General features: G+C 45.1%; 1 protein-coding gene and 1 long non-coding RNA gene across 11 annotated transcripts in view; one reads left to right on the plus strand and one right to left on the minus strand.

Moving 5' to 3' along the window:
* rad51b (RAD51 paralog B) overlaps window positions 1-19,111 on the minus strand; it is a 30,546-nt gene that overhangs the window by 6,730 nt on the left and 4,705 nt on the right. Inside the window, exons 6-11 of one of the 10 annotated variants that reach the window (XM_061754087.1) lie at window positions 17,251-17,434; window positions 13,662-13,704; window positions 12,289-12,407; window positions 9,226-9,304; window positions 3,040-3,134; window positions 2,618-2,901 (exon numbers count right to left, since the gene is read on the minus strand). In XM_061754087.1, coding sequence (XP_061610071.1) covers window positions 2,890-2,901; window positions 3,040-3,134; window positions 9,226-9,304; window positions 12,289-12,407; window positions 13,662-13,704; window positions 17,251-17,434 — 532 coding nt within the window. In that variant the 3' untranslated portion in view covers window positions 2,618-2,889. Of the gene's footprint in view, window positions 1-2,617; window positions 3,135-9,217; window positions 9,305-12,288; window positions 12,408-13,661; window positions 13,705-17,250; window positions 17,435-19,111 lie in introns of those variants that run through there. The other 9 variants (XM_061754090.1, XM_061754088.1, XR_009785453.1 and 6 more) reach the window with 9 other exon arrangements.
* On the plus strand, window positions 3,379-7,196 carry LOC133468320 (uncharacterized). Its single transcript, XR_009785457.1, has 3 exons — window positions 3,379-6,677; window positions 6,835-6,992; window positions 7,073-7,196. It is a non-coding gene; the product is annotated as an uncharacterized LOC133468320 (long non-coding RNA).

Genomic DNA, 19,111 nt, shown 5'->3' on the forward strand with positions numbered 1-19,111 from the left:
CTTTTTGAGTCATCTCCAGCTACGTGGCAACTTGTTTGTGCAGTCCCAATTGAGCGGTGAGAGGTGCGTGCAGCTCCCAATATCAATATCTGCAAACGGAAAGCTAGCGTAGTAGGAATGAAGAGGATTCTCGTAACCATGGGCATACTGTCGTAAGTTCTATTTCGTTTTATCCGGTCTTTTTTGTTTTGTTTTCAAAGCGTGTAACTATTCCAGCTTAGTGTTTTATTAACATGGGTATATAGTTCCTTTGTTCAAAAAGTTGACGTGATCGAGAAAAACTGAGATCGGTTTTGGATTCCGCAGGCAGAAATTAGTTCAAAAGAGCCGTCGGACCTAAGTCAACAAAAATGGTGTTCCCCAGTGATCCATGGCAGATACCTATCAAGATGACACTAGATTTGTTGTTTTAATGGCACTTGCTGTCGGGCGGTGGGTGGGTGGGGTAGGGTAGGGTTTCTCTGTGGTCCCGCGTGAGCCTAGCCTCTTACTGCACATTTTTTAGTACTCACACTGTACACGTACTTCGCACATTGGGTACATTGCAGCAAAAGTGTTCCAGAAAAGGGCTACAGATCCACTCCACCATTCTGCGAGGTCATGCAGCTGAACAGGACAGGTTTTAAAAAAAAAAAAATATCTCTATATATATAGATATAGATAGATAGATATATTTATATAAGATATTTCAGAATCAGATTTCTACTGTATATTAGCTTTACTATTAGACAGAAAATACTAAAACAGTTTTACAGTGCTTACTTATTGGGCCTTGTTGAAATACCAGCATGACAACAGGAAGGAAATAAACAGTACTAATAGTCCTGGAAATGCAAACGCAATTGATTGACTTTGCATCAGTATGTCGAGCTGAAATCAAGAAATGCGAGAGACTTTCTGGGCGTTCTGTACCTTTGTTTCAAATGGATTGACCATCTGCAGTCTTTTTTTACACGGCCACTATTTGCCCTATTCCTCTTCGGAGGTGAAACCTATTGCCGTTAAGCGGGCTTCTTTCCACCGTGTTTCATAGCACCGTACATACAGTACGTAAACGTGCGTTTGACATCATGCTCTTGGCTACGGGAGTCCTCTTTTATTCTTAGTCTATGTAGAGAATTATGAGTGAAATGAGTGAAAAGTGCCTGTGCCTCCTCGGTCAAACCGACAAGAAGGAAGTGCCACAAATGACATCATTGTTACCTAATGGACAAACCCTGAAGCCCCCCCACCCCCACCATGGGAACTCATGGGAATGGGCGCCATGGTAACAACCGATCAGAGCCTGTTCGTGATCCGAGTGCAGTGAGTTGTTGATGCTTCTTCCTGAGCATTCGCAGCTGATCGCCTGCTTTCGCCCTCAACTCCCTTCCCAGGAGCAAACACGATCACGTTCGAAACCAATCCTGACAAAGGTTTTTGCTCGCTAGTTCTTCTTCTATTGCAATATAAGTCTGTGGTAGGCAGATCTTGGCTCAATACCCATCACTGATTTTTGGGGATTTTTTATTTTTTTTTTAATATATAATCCCTTTCTCCGCTGTATGTCCCTACGAAAGAGGTGGAGGGCCAAGTCTGGTCCGGGTAATTACATGCTGATGTCAAACATCTAATCCTTGAGTACTTTTTTCATATACGGCGGACCCCCCGCATACTCGAGGTCCGGCACCCGCGGATTTTTTTGTTAGAAAACTTACATTAACAACAAAAACTTGGTTTGGTCAGAATTTTAGGGTTAGGATTACGTTTCGGTGTTTGTGTAAGCAGAAACCCAGGCTCGTCCAATTTTGCAGCCCTGAGGTCACACATTTAGGCTTTAGTTTAGGCTTTTAACTCAAGTATTCTTCTCCTTTGCTGAAAACTAGCCATGGGGTTCACAAATTCTGACGGGTCGCAGATTTTTTCCCAAACACTGGAAAAACACAGGGACAGCGGCGACATGGAGGAATGTAAGCCAGTGAGCATTAACGACGACTGCGACAAGATAATCCCCCCCAAAATATATAGATATATACAAATATTTTCATTGGTTGTTTATACACTGATTGTGAGGTAGATCATCATTGTGATGAGTCCAACGCAAAAGTAGCGAGTTGGATTTTGTGCGATCCATGTAAAATGTATTTATGACGGTCTTGGATAGGTGCTCCTTTAACAATCACCGTTTACTGAGAGCACCGACATTGATTTTTTTTCAAATTCCAAACAATCCTTGTTTTACGTTGGGTAAAACGTTAGCCGAGGCCAAACGTAGCGAGGCTAGAAAATGACCGTGAAAAATGTACTGTAATTCACTCAGTCTTGGTGTTCCCATACTACAATACTAAACACAATATTAAATTAACACCTATCTGACAAGAGAAATAAAAACAATCTGCATTTTTGTTTTGTTTTGTAAAGGCAGAAAAAAAGGATTTAAAAAAACAACTAATTGTCTACCTATTTAAATGATTTCATCGACCAATGTCAGGAAATAATAATAGCGGGATCTTTCAGTTCAGAGTCGTCAATAGAGAATCGAAAATAGATTGGACTAACCTAGATGTGTAACTGGGGGAATAGAAAAGGTGGATGTATGGAAATGCATCACTTTGTATAAGAAAGAAAGAAATACCGGTAGACACAAATGTTTATAGTTGATCAGTGAGCGCAATAAAAATGCTGACGAGCAACAATAAGTTACAACCAATATGCTGGACTCTGGCTTCACTGTACCGACACTGTTGGTACAAGAGTCCGTTTTTTAAAATTATTATATTACCCTGAAGTCTCTCCCAATGTACATTTACACATACACAAGTTTTAGAGCTCATTCGGTCTTTGAAGTAGTGCACCCTTGGAACTTCAACGATTCAGCTATCGAACATCTTGCAATTTGAAGAAAGAAAATTAGGTCCAAATCTAAAGCAAGAATCCAGAAAAAGAACAAAGAATGGGACGAGAAGAGAAGAAGCTTTTCTGTCTTTTTTCCATGGGTATACAATTTCACAAGAGTAACTGTGATGATGATGATGAAAATGGTAATGTCTTTCACTGTACTTCTGAGGTTGTATCAAGGTTGATCACCGTTCTCACCCTGATAGGCTGGAGGCTGGGATCAGTGCCCTCATAAAACGTCTCCTCGCCGTCATTTCCTAAAGCACAGAGAGAACAAATATCAGCCATCAGAAATACTGCCAAGGGCCCACAAAAAATACTGGAGGCTACGTGGAACACAGGAATCCAGATTTGGTTAGCTAACCTGGCTATGCAGTCCATTTTCATGAGTAGTTACACTACACCATATGCACGGACATTTTTGGGGGGGCTACGTAGGTGCTCGAGCTAAAAAAAGATGGCCACTGTCAAAATTATTCGTCAAATTAAGAACAACTAAGTATATTTTAACGTGTTGGCTACGAGTTATGCCGAGATGCTTTTTGTCTGAAAAGGCGACTACCCCCCGCGCCCCCCATGCCTCTCTTTGACGAGTGTGTTTAGGAAACGTCAGGGCAATTGCCATGTAATGTTTTCAGTACGGAGGTCCCGATCACATTTTTCCATCACAGTCCGAGTCTTTGATTTTAAGAATCTGCCGATACAGAGTCCTGATCTAGTACATAAAACTACTCTGATATCTCTAAAAAAAAAAAACATCCTGGAGATCACTAATGAGCACCCAACTGTGAAATCTGTCATCATACACATAAAGGCCCTGGATGTTGTCAAGCAGCAATGAGAGGTGCTGAAGCGGGATTTCACTGATCTCCTAACAAAGTTTTCATAAGTGGACCTCTCCCAACGGTACGATTTGGAAATGAATGTTTCACGAGGTTCAGTCAATTAAATAAGTGGCTCAAAGAAGTGTGGACTGCACTGCCCGTGAGTATCATTGACAATTTCTGCCTTTTTTGGCAGTGCAGACATCTTTACCAGCCATACGCTTTCTGTCTAAATAGACAAGGGGTGAAGTTATTGGCTGCCAACATCTTTGACTGTGTACGTCATTCAGCGGCCCGAAAGGAAAACACTGGCCTTGTTGACACGGCTGAAGGACAAAAAGATGCAGTTGTTCCCAAACAATCGGAGGAGCAAGAGATAAGGTCACACGAAGCGCAGATGGATTCATTAGCGTCATCCAAACAATCAGAGGAACGGAGGAGGAATGAGATGAGCCAGCACTTTGAATCTCCCTGACCCATTGGAACAAAGCCCAAAGCAAAACTCACTCTTTACGACCCTAAATGTGACAGACTCTCTTGATTATGAGAGACAGAAAATCCCTGGTCTGATGAGACAAACATTTAAAGTCAAAGTCAAAGATGAAAAAGGTTTTGTTGTTGTTCAATATAGCAGCCTACTGAAGATTAGACCGCTGTTCATATTTATATTTAGCATGAAATACAGTATATACGGTTAAGGCAAAATCCGTTTTGAGATCTGTGAGGGGAAAGGGTAGCCAGCAAATTCATTTGTTTGACCAGCTTCCTTAGCAATGACTATCATAACAAATGTCAGAAGATGAAACAGCAAAAAAAAGGATTTATCCTCTCTAACCTCATAAATAACAACTAAGTATCACTTCATACTTTTCGACGTGAAATAGAAACCTCGTTAGGGTTCTGCAGGAAAGAAATCAAAGCTCATCGGGGGTCCCAACAAGACTCACAGAAAGCCTACGTACAAATCAGGGAGGACATTATGTGCACAGCGACTGAAGCTATTCTCGGTTTCAATACGTGGACACGATGTTAAGGTAATACTGTGGTCGCTTCAAAAGGGACTAAATAAAACACGTCATACTATAGACTATCATCACTCTTCAGCTAACGCTACTAGAACCTGTGCATGATAGTCAGGACAAGGATGGACAAGAAAAAAACCCCCCTCCAAAACAAAAAGGTGGTTCTGAGAAGTGGAGAGATTAAAAAGAAATTCCCGAGGCAGTGGCGGCTACACAAAATGTAATGAACAGCGATTTGGCGCTCGTTCGAGTTTGGCTCCGGCCACACAGGAGTCCGTTGCCAGCACAAGCTTACTTTAACAGCTGGATATCGACAAACACGAAAGACCTCGTGATATCATTGAAACTTTGTGATGCTTGATGTGAGAATGCTTCTTTTGCTAACATTAGTTTGCTTGGTAACGGCGCTACCAAGTGCCAACTATAGCCTCGTTGTGTAGGCTGCCTGGGCCTACGTTTCACAGAGTTCCAAAGTGACCAAATCTTTCCTACATTTGTCAACCTGCTCACTGCTGATGTTATTTTCTGGTTGAAATCAACCTGTTACTGTCTGAGTCTGCTACTAAATGAATATGAATGAAGAAATAGCTCATTAATTTGTCTGTGCATGCCCCATCCCATATACATGGGATCATCAGCAACCACAACAATCAGTCATTTCATCCCAGAGTGTGTGTTAGGCCTGCACACAATGAGGAAAAACCGCAATATTGGAATATGACGTGATAAATAAGCTACGAGATAGAATTGGTTATCACATCTTAATTCACTTTCTCATTTGTCTTTAGTGTCCAGGATGTCATTATCGCTTGACGATGAACATTTGACACAAGGTTCTGCAGCCTTGTGTCTGGCTTCGTCAATCCGTTTGCGCAGGATGTCGTGGCAATTTCAAAATGTCAATAACGTGTATAGGCATATTTTGTTGTCTCTCAATCATAGCATGCACGTTCCCGAGAGGACAGCGACCCTCAAATTGGTGTGGTATGGGTACGACTAGTGTTACGCCGGATCACTCTATTGGTATGTGACAATCTCGGAATTCAATGTTCCAAATGTAAACAATGTTTCAGTGGCTTAAACTTTGAATTTTTCATTTTTTCTTTTCATCCAGTGCAGTGTATTTGTTGAGTACAATTCAGTCGTATAGAACTTTTAAGCTCAATACAGTTGCATTTAAGAATTCTTTGTTTCCAAATATTTTAGGTAACATGTTTGTGTTCAAAATATTTGAATTGAATTAATTACTGATGTACATAGGACGATATTTAAGAACACTGCTAATGTTCAAACTAAAGTTACAGTGGCTTATGATTATATTAAATACAGTTTTTAAGAAAGAAACTGAAACTGCCTTGTTGTCTGTAACTCAGACATGTTGGTCATTCTGGTGGAACTTTTCAAGATTCAAGTATTTTTGGAGGTGGTACTTTGTGTGAAACATTTGAGAAGTACTAATCTACATCAGGCGTCACGGTGAGCGACTGGTTAGCACATCTGCCTCACAGTTCTGAGGACCGGGGTTCAAATCCCGGCCCCGCCTGAGTGGAGTTTGCATGTTCTCCCCGTGCCTGGGTGGCTTTTCTCCGGGCACTCCGCTTTCCTCCCACATCCCAAAAAGATGCGTGCTAGGTTGATTGAAGACTCTAAATTGCCCAACAGGGCCCAACACAGGAGCCAGCAGCCATCCAAAAAACGGCCATAGCCTGCCAAAGCGAGCCCACAGGAGGGCACAGGCCCAGGACGCAGCAGCACGGCCCCCGAGCCCCCACCCGGGGAGCAGGATGAGACCCCCGGAGTGGGGCCAAGGGGCACAGGAGGGCACATTCCCGGGACGAAGCAGCGCGGGCCCCCCAAGTCCCCACTCGGAGACCAGGACGAGACCCCAGAGTGGGGCCGACGGGCACCCGGGGACAGAGAGCAGCCCCAGGAGGGCAATACATTTTAATGAAAGGTGACCAACTTTTCTTAAAGTTATCCATTTGCTTATTACGTTGGGCAGAGATATTTTCTATTTTATATACTCCATGACAAGATTTTGCCATTGGTTAATGTTGATAGCGTGTTTATTTTTCCAGTTTAACAGTATGGTGTCATATACTGCCCTGCAGTTCCAGTATTGGAGCCGGGAGGGCGCTTTGTGTCCTCTCTCTCCCCCCTCCCCTCTCTGTTTTCAGCACCTGTCTTCAATCAGCCTCATCACCACCGGTGTATATAAGCCTGCCTGTTCCCGGAAATCCTCGCCTAAGTATTGCAGCCTCTCCTAGCGGTACCACGGCCCACCTTATGTCAAGTAAGCTATATTGTTCCTCGCTTCCTTTGTTAACTCTTGTGTCTCCTCGTTCCCAGTGCTCCCCTGTGTTCCTGACCCACGTCGTTCCTGCCACCGAGCCAGCCGCCTGCTCTGTCCACTGCCTGCCACCTGTCCACGCCGCCGCCTGCCAACACATCCGGGACCACCTCCATAACCTTTCCTCAATAAACTGTTCATCATTTTACATCTGCCTCTGCCCGCTCTTGGGTCCAGCTAGTCCCCACACGTGACTCCACACTCTGAAGAACGCACTAACCCTCCAAGGCGCCCACATTGGACGACAGGACAAAAACCTGCAAGAAATCACCGAAACGCTCCACTCCCTTTCGCAACATGTCTGCCTCCTTTCCCAACAGATGCAATCCATTCAACCCCCTGTAAGTACTCCTCCCGAGTCCGCAGCCTCCCAGCCACCCCGCTTCCCGTACAAAGAACCTCATGTCCCTCCGTCAGAGCCCTACTCCGGGGACCTAGGTGCATGTAGCCAGTTTATTCTAAATTGCTCACTCGTATTCAATCTCCCACCGAATGTTCCAAAGTAGCATAGGTCACTAACCTCCTCCGTGGGAGAGCAGCAAAATGGTCCACTTCAATATGGCAAAACTCCTCTCCGGTACTTCATTCATTCGATTATTTTTCCGCCGAACTCCGCAAAGTATTTGATCACCCAGTTCAGGGCAAAGAAGCCACCAAAAACAGCAAACCAGATGCCCTGTCTCGACTTTACTCACCCCCCCCTCCAGCCCTGACAAAGCGGAACCCATCCTTCCTTCCTCGTGCTTCGTTGGAGCAGCCACTTGGCAGATCAAACAGGTGGTTCAGGAGGCCCAAAAGACTCACTCGGATCCCAAGACCGGGCCTCCAACCCGCCTGTTCGTACCCGATTCCGCACGCTCTGACGTTCTTCAGTGGGCTCACAACTCCAAACTCACCTGTCATCCTGGCATCACCCGCACCATTCACTTCATCCAGCAGCATTTGTGGTGGCCCAGCCTTGTTCAAGACACCCGGGAGTTGGTCAAAGCCTGCTCCGTCTGTGCCACAGGGAAGTCTTCACACTTGCCCCCAGCTGGGCTGCTGTGTCCATTGCCTATCCCTAGCCACCCTTGGTGCCATATCGCTCTGGACTTTGTTACCGGTCTACATCCTTCCGAAGCTAACTATCATTCTCACTATTGTCGATCGCTTTTCCAAATCCATCCATTACGTACCCCTCCCCAAACTACCATCCGCCTTCGATACTGCTAACCTCCTTGTCCAGCATGTCTTTGGACTCCACTGCATTCCCATCGATATTGTCTCTGACAGAGTTCGTCAGTTCTCATCCCTGGTATGGAAGGAATTCTGTAAAGCGGTGGGCGCAGCAGCCAGCTTGTCGTCAGGATATCATCCGCAGACCAATGGCCAGACGGACCGGGCAAACCAATCCCTTAAATCTGCCCTCCGTTGTGTTGCCGCACGCAACCCCTCCTCCTGGAGCTCATTCCTCCCATGGATTGAGTGCACCCGCAACTCCCTCACCAGTTCCGCTACCGGTATGTCTCCATTCATGGCTTGCTATGGTTGCCAACCCCCATTATTCAAAGAACAGGACCAGGCAGTGGCAGTCCCCGCCGTCAAGGATTATCTCTGGAGAATCCAGGCAGTGTGGAAAGACCGCCGAGCGGCGTTGACCCGGTCCGCCACACGCAATAAACAGCTTGCGGACCGTCATCGCTCCCTGACGCCCGAATACAAGGTGGGCCAATCTGTCTGGCTTTCATCTCACGACCTCCCGCTTCAGACAGTCCCGGAAACTCACTCCACGTTTCATTGGTCCCTTCCCCATTACCAAGATCATCAATCCCACTTCCGTCCAATGGAAGCTTCCACAGTCCCTGAAAATTCATCCCACATTCCACGTCTCTTTGCTGAAGCCTGTCTCCACCTGTGCCCTAAACCCTCTGGTTGTTAGCACGGTCAACATAAGCAATTAGATGAGTGGACAATTGGATTTGTCGGACTGTAACGTTTATTGTGTTTCCAACTCATACTTGATACATAGCTTTGGAAGGAAATTACTATCACATTAACACAGTGATACTGTATATAATAGCGTATACAACAATTATAACAGGTTGATAATGTTTTAATTTCTGTATTCTTGAAATTGTATGCTTCAATTGAAATGAGCCAGGCAGTCACTCACCGTTCATACAGATTCCTTCCTTCTGGATCGTGTAGTTCAGCACAGCAAAGGGAGCTACAGGTGACTTTGCGACCAATAGCTGGAGGGATCAAATAGAGATTAAGCATCGTAATAGAAATTAAGCATAGAAGGCTAAACGGTAAAAAGACAAATGATTAATAGATGAACGTGATATAAATATGATATGAAGAATGATAAATGTACAGAAATATGTAAAGCATTTCTATAATACGGGCGGCACGGTGGCCGACTGGTTAGAGCGTCAGCCTCACAGTTCTGAGGACCCGGGTTCGATCCCCGGCCCCGCCTGTGTGGAGTTTGCATGTTCTCCCCGTGCCTGCGTGGGTTTTCTCCGGGCACTCCGGTTTCCTCCCACATCCCAAAAACATGCACGGTAGGTTAATTGAAGACTCCAAATTGCCCGTAGGTGTGAATGTGAGTGCGAATGGTTGTTTGTTTGTATGTGCCCTGCGATTGGCTGGCAACCAGTTCAGGGTGTACCCCGCCTCCTGCCCGATGATAGCTGGGATAGGCTCCAGCACGCCCGCGACCCTAGTGAGGTGAAGCGGCTCAGAAAATGGATGGATGGATGGATGGATGGATTTCTATAATACCGTGTGTGTATATAATGCGTATATCAACTGTAAGTGGTAAGGTCTATTCAGGGGTGCTGGAGAGGAGGGTCCGTCGGGAAGTCGAATCTCAGATTCAGGAGGAGCAGTGTGATTTTCGTCCTGGCCGTGGGACAGTGGACCAGCTCTACACCCTCGGCAGGGTCCTCGAGGGTGCATGGGACTTCGCCCAACCAATCTACATGTGTTTTGTGGACTTGGAGAAGGCGTTCGACCGTGTCCCTCGGGGAGTCCTGTGGAGGGTGCTTCGGGAGTATGGGGTACCGAACCCCCTGATACGGGCTGTTCGGTCCCTGTACGACCGGAGTCCGCATATCCGGCAGTAAGTCGGACTTGTTCCCAGTGAGGGTTGGACTCCACCAAGGCTGCCCTCTGTCACCGATTCTGTTCATAACCTTTATGAACAGAATTTCTAGGTGCAGCCGAGGCATAGAGGGGGTCCGGTTTGGCGGCCTCAGTATTGCATCTCTGCTTTTTGCAGATGATGTGGTTCTGTTGGCTTCATCAAGCCGTGATCTCCAATTCTCACTGGAGCGGTTCGCAGCCGAGTGTGAAGCAGTTGGAATGAAAATCATCACCTCTAATTCTGAGACCATGGTCCTCAGTCGGAAAAGGGTGGCGCGCCCTCTCCCGGTCGGGGATGAGATCCTGCCCCAAGTGGAGGACTTCAAGTATCTTGGGGTCTTGCTCATGAGTGAGGGAAGAATGGAGCGTGAGATCGACAGGCGGATCGGTGCAGCGTCTGCAGTGATGCAGACTTTGTATTGGTCCATTGTGGTGAAGGAGCTAAGCCGAAAGGCGAAGCTCTCAGTTTACCGGTCGATCTACCTTCCCTACCCTCGCCTACGGTGACCAAAAGAACAAGAGCCCGGCTACAAGCGGCTGAAATGAGTTTCCTCCGCAGGGTGTCCGGGCTCTCCCTTAGAGATAGTGTGAGAAGCTCGGTCATCCGGGAGGGGCTCAGAGTAGAGCTGCTGCTCGGGCATCTGATTAAGATACTTCCTGACGCGTCCCGGTGAGGTGTTCCGGGCATTTCCTACCGGGAGGAGAACCCGGGGATGACCCAGGACACGCTGGAGAGACTACATCTCCCGGCTGGCCTGGGAACGCCTCGGGATCCCCCCAGCAGAGCTGGATGAAGTGTCTGGGAGAGGGAAGTCTGGGCTTCTCTGCTAAAGCTACTGCCCCCGCGATCAGACCTCGGATAAGCAGAAGAAAATAGATGGATGGATGGATGGAAATAAGTGAACTGAACAAGAGACAAGGTAGTGTCCACCATGAATAAGTTCCAACTCTTTCCAGTGAACTACCCAACCTCATTATTCTAATGTGGAGGCACCAAATAGCCCAACTTCAAAACACCGCAATTTACATGGTTGAATGCCTTTTCCCAGTCCACAAAGTACATTTGGAGTCATTGGGAAAATTCACGCAACCTCGAATTCCATCATCAGCACAAAAACCAGATTGTCCTTCCTTATTGGCTCTAACAAAGAGCTGGACTACTTAACCCACACTCTGAATAGCATTTACCATGCAACCTTGGACTGTGATCCCACAATAGATGGAAGACACCCTCTGGTCCCAAAAAGTGGGAATATCTCCCTGTTCTTCCAATCTCCTTACTTATCTGCTATGTTGAATGGAAAATGCTAACAACTCAAATAATGAGACAATATAAGCAGTACTATTTAAGGTACAGGTTTATTATTAGTTGACTTGCACGTACCTAAAACAGGCTCACAAATGACGCAATGAAGCCATCAAAAGTGCTTGGGCACATGGAGCCTAAGCAAGAATGACAAACCTTTGCAGTTTCTTTAAAGAAAAAAAAGATTTTTCCCAAGATCCGACCAGCTTGTTGAAGAGAAGCAAGCGCAGAACCCCAACTAATTCCAACTACATTCAGTGTAATGGTGAGTTTTTTATTTAATCATTTGTTTCTATTCGTTTCCATGCCAGTCTGTCAAAATATGTCTTAACCTGAAACTGGTCCATGGTACAAAAAAGGTCGAGGACCACTGACCTACATCTTAATATTGAGGTCTTGATGACTGTTTTCCAAAATGTCTATTTTGCTTCAGTCCTTGCCAGTGGTGCATTGCTTGGCCTGTACCAGCTTTATCAGTAGTCCCACAAGCTTATTTATCAGTTTGACCCATGTCATGTAAAAACCTGGACCCAATATTAATGAGTGCCAGACGTGTCAGTGAAGAGAGGATGTAATGTGATATCAATTCACCAAAACTTAAAACGTGATGACGGGGCTACCTTATTGAGACTTATTTTCTTGGAAAACAAAAGTCTGCCGTCAAAATGCCATTAGCCCACACAACTGCCAGTGGTTAAAGACAATAACCAAAGACAATCTCATGTCATGAAAAATGTATGAGCAAAGGCACAGTAGTATAGTCTGGAATGTATCTCCCACCTGTCTCTGAAGTCCATCAACATATTGGACAATAAAACGTGTGTTAACACTGTGACTCCATGTGTTCCCCAAAGCTGCTGTCACAATGCCTGAATCCCCCTCAGTGAGTGGACCAGAACCTGTAAAAGACAAATGAATCCAAATTGCCTTTGTTTCATTTGAATTAGAGCGATGTTGTTAACTTGGTTGGGTTTATACACTGTGAATGAACAAAATGACTCAACTATTTAGACAAGTGATTACATAAATACATATTTCGTCAGCCACCAATTGTGCAAGTTCTCCCACTTAAAAAGATGACAGAGGCCTGTCATTTTCATCGCAGGTATACCTCACCTATGAGTGACAAAATGAGAAAAACAAATCCAGACAATCACATTGTATGTTTTTCAAATAATTTATGAGCAAATTATGGTGGCAAATATTTGGTCAATAACAAAAGTTCATCTCAAGACTTTGTTATCTAGCCTTTGTTGGCAATGACAGAGGTCAAATGTTTTCTGTAAGTCTTCACAAGGTTTTCACACTGTTGCTGCTATTTTGGCCCATTGCTCCATGAAGATCTCCTCGAGAGCCGTGATGTTTTGGGGCTGTCGCTGGGAAACACAGACTTTCACTGGGCTCCAAAGATTTTCTATAGGCTTGAGAGCTGGAGGCTGGCTAGGCCACTCCAGGACCTTGAAATGCTTCTTACGAAGCCACTCCTTCGTTGCCCGGGCGGTGTGTTTGGGATCATTGGCATGCAGAAAGACCCAGCCACATTTCGTCCGGGCGGGCACATAACAAGCAGCTCGCGGACGGTCATTGCTCCCGTACGCCCGAATACAAGGTGGGTCAATCCATCTGGCTTTCCTCCCACGACCTTCCGCTTCAACCAGAGTCCCGTAAGATCACTCCGCATTTCATTGGTCCTGTCCCCATTACCAAAATCATCTATCCCACTTCCGTCCAATTGAAACTTCCACTGTCCTTGAAAATTCACCCCACATTCCACATCTCTTTGCTTAAGCCTGTCTCCACCTGAGCCCTGAGCCCTCCCGCCGAGCCCCCTTCCCCCCGCCCCGGATTATTGACGACCATCCGGCCTTCATGGTGTCACGGATCCTCGAGATGAGGCCTAGGGGGAGGGGGTATGATTGGCTTTCCACTTACGGATTACGGACCCAACCGTGCTCACTGGAACATTCCTAAGCTTAGATATGCGGACAAAGTCAATACTTGGAAAATTTTGTTTGCAAACAGTATTGTTCAAGAACTGTACCATTCGTGAACTGAGGTTCCATTGTATAAAACTAGAAGGAAAAGTCTTTCGAGCCCCAAAACCTTACAGAATCCAACATCAACACACACTGCTCTTCTAGATCAGCACTCACCTTGATGCCCTATTTGAGTTGTAATCTGGTTGGTCAGGACCACCTGGGGAGAGAAAACCTACAATTCTAATCTTTGCAGTATTGGAAGCTTAGGTTTATACTTGAATGTATATGGCTGAAAAGGTCATTTCCAAAGTTATCCCAATTCATTTACATTAGCATTACTCTGACAACTAAAAATATAAACAAAAGAACTGGTACACACGGACATAACAGGAACTGAAAAGGGGAACGTGTGCAGTTGGTCACCCTTTGCAGCTAGGAGGCTTTGGGTGTTTTATGGACTTTGTCACCCATGGTGGACAAGCGCTCTGGCTCAATCTCTGTTCCTCATCTAAAGGTTGTTTAACTGAGATGAGACAAGGGTTCTGTGGTGCACAGTGAGACTCATTCAAACCTTTATAAACCTGGCTCATGCTTTGCATAGAGACGGCCCCTCCCAATGCCTCTTAGAGACTGAGGTTTACATGCACATTTAGACTGGCAACTACATGAATTTGGCAAATTGATTGAGGTGGGAAAAAAAACAAACCAGTAGCAGTTTCTCATTCAAAGGCCTGAGAAAGTGTCTCCAAACATTTGACTGGTTGTATAGATCTAAGGCTTAAAATGTTCCTCATTCTTCTTCTGGTTTCCCAGCAGACTCATCAACTCAGCCATGCGCATGCCTATCAAAGAGTTGCGCATGACATTTGCGAGAGAATATTGGATTGTTTTGTCTTTGTATTCCTGCTTGTCATTAGTTTGCCTCCTTTCTTTCAGGCAGCGGTATCCAAACTACGGCCCGCAGGCCATTTGCAGCCCACCGTCCATTTTTTTGTGATCTGTGGCATTCACTGAAAATAAAATTTGACACGGCCTGCAACGCTAGTAAAAAAAAGATTTGGGGGGAAAATGTGGGTGTCGAAAAAATAAGGTGGGGTTGCGACACCCACATCTCCTCTGGGTGCGACGCCCCTCACGACAACAACTACTATGACAACTAACACTCATAAATCAGTTTTTCCACGTGCAAATAAATTATATACAACTAAGATATTACAATAATGCATCTTCATAACGCCCTGTAGAATACAGTAATATGAATTCATATAATATATATACAGCAGCTAAAATAAGTATTTAACACGTCACCATTTTTCTCTTTAAGGTGCTATTGACATGAAAATTTCACCAGATGTTGGGAACAACCCATGTAATTCATACATACAAAGAAAGTACAACAAATAAAATCAGAAATTAAGTTGTGTGTTATAATGGGAAATGACGCAGGGAAAAGTATTGAATTGGTATTTATTTCATACTTTGTCCAAAAGCCTTTGTTTGCAATGACAGCTTTAGGCTGTATGGAGAAACTACAAGCCCAATTCCAATGAAGTTGGGACGTTGTGTTAAACATTGCATGTTCCCCCCGTGCCTGCGTGGGTTTTCCCCGGGTATTCTGCTTTCATCCCACATGGGATCGAAGGTCACGGGCATTCAATGTTGGTTTTCGGCCTTGCCGCTTCCGTGCAGTGATTTCTCCAGATTCTCTGAACCTTTTGATGACATTATGGACCGGAGATGATGAAATCCCTAAATTCCTTGCAATTGTACATTGATGAACATTGTCCTGAAACTGTTGGACTATTTTCTCACGCACTTGTTCACAAAGAGGTGAACCTCGCCCCATCTTTGCTTGTGAATGACTGAGCAATTGAGGGAAGCTCCTTTTCTACCCAATCGTGGCGCCCACCTGTTCCCAATCAGCCTGCTCACCTGTGGGATGTTTGATGAGCATTCCTCAACTTTCTCCGTCTTTTTTGCCACCTGTCCCAGCTTTTTGGGAACGTGTTGCACCCATACAATTCTAAGTTCGTGATTATTTGCTAAAAACAATCAAGTTGATCAGTTTGAACATGAAATATCTTGTCTTTGTAGTGTCTTCAATTAAATGTAGGTCGAACATGATTTGCAAACCATTGTATTCTGTTTGTATTTATGTTTAACACAACGTCCCAACTTCATTGGAATTGGGGTTGAAGTCCCATGCGTTGCTCTGGTGTGACTTTGGCCCATTCCTCCACACAAGCAGTCTTCAGTTCTTGAAGGTTCCGTGGGCTTCTTTTATGGACTTTGAATTTCAGTTCTTTCCATAGATTTTTGATTGGATTCAAGTCAGGTGATTGGCCGGTCCATTCTAACATCTTTTTTTTTTTTTTAAACCAATTGAGACATGCCTTGGCTTACTGCCACTTGGTTTTGGATCATTATCCTGCTGAAATGTCCACCCTCGTTTCATTTTCATCATCGTCGTAGATGGCAGCAGATTTTTCTCAAGAATCTCTCGCTACATTTGCCCATTCATCCTTCCTTCAACAATGTGAAGTTGACCAGTACCATTTTCTGAAAAGCAGCCCCACACCATCATGTTCTCACCTCCGATCTTCACTGTTGGTATGGTGTATTTAGGGTGATGTTCAGTGCCATTTCTCCTCCAAACGTGGTTTGCATTATGGCATCCAAAGAGTTGAAATTTGCTCTCACAGTATTTAACTGGCTTGTCCAAATGTTGTTCAGCAAACTTTAAACAAGCTTTGATATGTTTTTTTTCTTCAGCAATGGGGTCTTGCTTGGTGACCATGCATACTGGCCATGGCGGCGGAGTCCATTACTCATTGACAACAGTACCTGCTAATTCCAGGTCTTTTTAAAGCTCCCCACAGGCGGTCCTTGGCTCTTGGACAACTCTTCTGATTATTCTTTGCACTCCTCTGTCAGAAATCTTACGAGGAGCACCTGATCGAGCCAACTTTATGGTGGTATGATTGGCTTTCCACTTATTTACGCATTATGGCCCCAACCGTGCCCACTGGAACATTCAGAAGCTTCGATATGCGCCTGTAACAAAGGCCATCGTTATGTTTTGCAACAATTAGTTTGCGACGGTCTTGAGACAGCTCTCTGCTCTTCCCCATCATGAGATGTGTCTTGACTCACACCTTGGCAATGAGACCGTTTTGTAGACCATCATTTAGGACTGAACCAACTGATATTCATTTGCGCTGACCAGGGGCTGGATTGCTGTTTGATGATTGATAGATTTTAGGTGTTGTCTTGGCTTTCCATGCCTTTCTGCCCCTCCCTTTCTTCATGTGTTCAATACTTTTTTCCCTGTGTCATTTCACATTATAACACACAACTTAATTCCTGATCTTATTGGTTCTACTTTCTTGGAATGTATGGATTATTTGGGTTGTTCCCAACACCTGGTGACATTTTCATGTCAGTCGCACCTTTGTTTCAGGAGAAAAATGGTGCCGTGTTCTAAACTTATTTCAGCCGCTCTATCCATCCATTCAAATAAACTGTTGAGTTTTGTTTCAAGGGGAAATAGTCTGGAAAATGTACGTCATTTCGATTGTAAACAAATAATTAGTATATTAGTTTCTCTGCGCGACTTGGCAGAGAAGCAGAAATGCATAATGTTGATTTTAGAGAGCTGCAGTGTGTGCTGAAAAAATGTGACGGGTTACCAACATGCATTGTTTGAAAGTAAAGAAAAATATCTCCCTGCTAGCATCCCAGAGATTGTGCATGTACTACTTACAGGGATGTTGAATTGATGGGCCAAATATTTGAGGGTGGTGGCCTGTTGTCCCAGCAGCTTGCTCCGGTGTATCAGGTTGCCAGGCAACGTTGTGTCAAATTCCTTTCGAACCACTGAAGCAATTGAGTCGAGGATAATCAGGCCAGCTCTGGTTGAGATGAGAATCTCCTCCAATTTCTCCAGTCTGACAGTTAACATGGAGATGCATTTAGAAACTGCAGGAGGTGGAAAAGAAAATGCAAGTCGCAGTTGTGGTTATATTGTTATTGGCAGTACCTTATCCATCAGGACATCAGGTGAACGCTTTGAGCTCTGACAAAAACATTGAAAATGGCAACTAGTTGCTGGACGGATGTCAGTCTGTTTCACGACTATTGTCGAGGTTGCATGCAGGAGGGGTTTTTTCCTTTCCGACTGCAAATGTGTCGGAATTTCAAACGGGTAAATATTGTTTCGTTTTTTTTTTGCCACACAGTTCTGAGGGCCTGTGTTCAAACGTGGAGTTTGCATGTTCTCCCCGTGCCTGCGTAGGTTTTCCCCGGGTATTCTGCTTTCATCCCACATCCCAAACACATGCTTTGTAGGTTAATTGAACACTCGAAATTGCCTGAAGGTGCGAATGTGAGTGTGGATGCTTGTTCGCCCTGCGATTGGCTGGTGACCGGTTCAGGCGGTACCCCGCCTCTTGCCCCGAGTCGGCCGGGATAGGCTCCGGCACGCCCATGACCCTAGTGAGCTTCAGAAAATGGATGGATGAATTACAGATTGGTGAAAAATCTATCTCAGTAGGTCAATGAAATGTCTGTTAAATGCGACAATGACCATTTCATTTTCAGATTTCAGACCCCTTATGACGACGACAAACGGCGGACTTGGTTTTCCCTTGCCCGGCCGAAATGAGTTTCCTCCGCAGGGTGTCCGGGCTCTCCCTTAGAGATGGATTGAGTAGCTCGGTCATCTGATTAGGACGCTTCCCTGGCGAAGTGTTCCGGGCACGTCCCCAGGGAGAGACTACGTCATTCGGCTGGCCCGGGAACGCCTCGGGATCCCCCCGGAAGAGTTGGATGAAGTGGCTGGGGAGAGGGAAGTCTGGGCGTCCCTGCTAAAGCTACTGCCCCCGCGACCCGACCTCGGATAAGCGCTAGAAAATGGATGGATGGATTTTCAAATTTCAAGACAATCTCCAACTACCATTTAATAGGGCCACCAGTTAAAGTTGATTAACTTAGCTGTATAAATGTACATATTTCAACTTTGGTTATACTTAAATACTATCAAACAGGATTCCTATATTTGTATTTGAGGATATGAGTTCAGAAAGACAAAGAACAATAAATTCCATCCATCCATCCATTTTCTGAGCCGCTTCTCCTCACCAGGGTCGCGGGCGTGCCGGAGCCTATCCCGGCTATCTTCGGGCAAGAGGTCGCCAGCCAATCGCAGGGCACATAGAAACAAACAAGCATTCGCACTCACATTCACACCTACGGGCAATTTAGAGTCTTCAATCTACCTAGCAGGCATGTCTTTGGGACGTGGGAGGAAACCGGAGTGCCCGGAGAAAAGCCACGCAGGCACGGGGAGAACACGCAAACTCCACCAAGGCATCTCTCAACAACTTGTTGATCAGAATGGTAACACCGCTTCATCAATTTGAGACAGGAAAGGCCCTGCTTGAGATATTAAAATTGTGAGAATAAGAAAAAAAAATATTCAATGGCATTTTAAATAAGAAAAAATGATCTGTCACCTCGGCAGGCTACCAACCAGATTGCTGGATGTATTTTGTTTAGGCTACTTTCTCTTTCAACTTTCATTCATGATTGTTTTTTGGGGTTGCTTTTGTTTTGCCCTACAAACA

The sequence above is a fragment of the Phyllopteryx taeniolatus genome, chromosome 18 (genome assembly GCF_024500385.1).
Source record: "Phyllopteryx taeniolatus isolate TA_2022b chromosome 18, UOR_Ptae_1.2, whole genome shotgun sequence".
Lineage (NCBI taxonomy): Eukaryota > Metazoa > Chordata > Actinopteri > Syngnathiformes > Syngnathidae > Phyllopteryx > Phyllopteryx taeniolatus.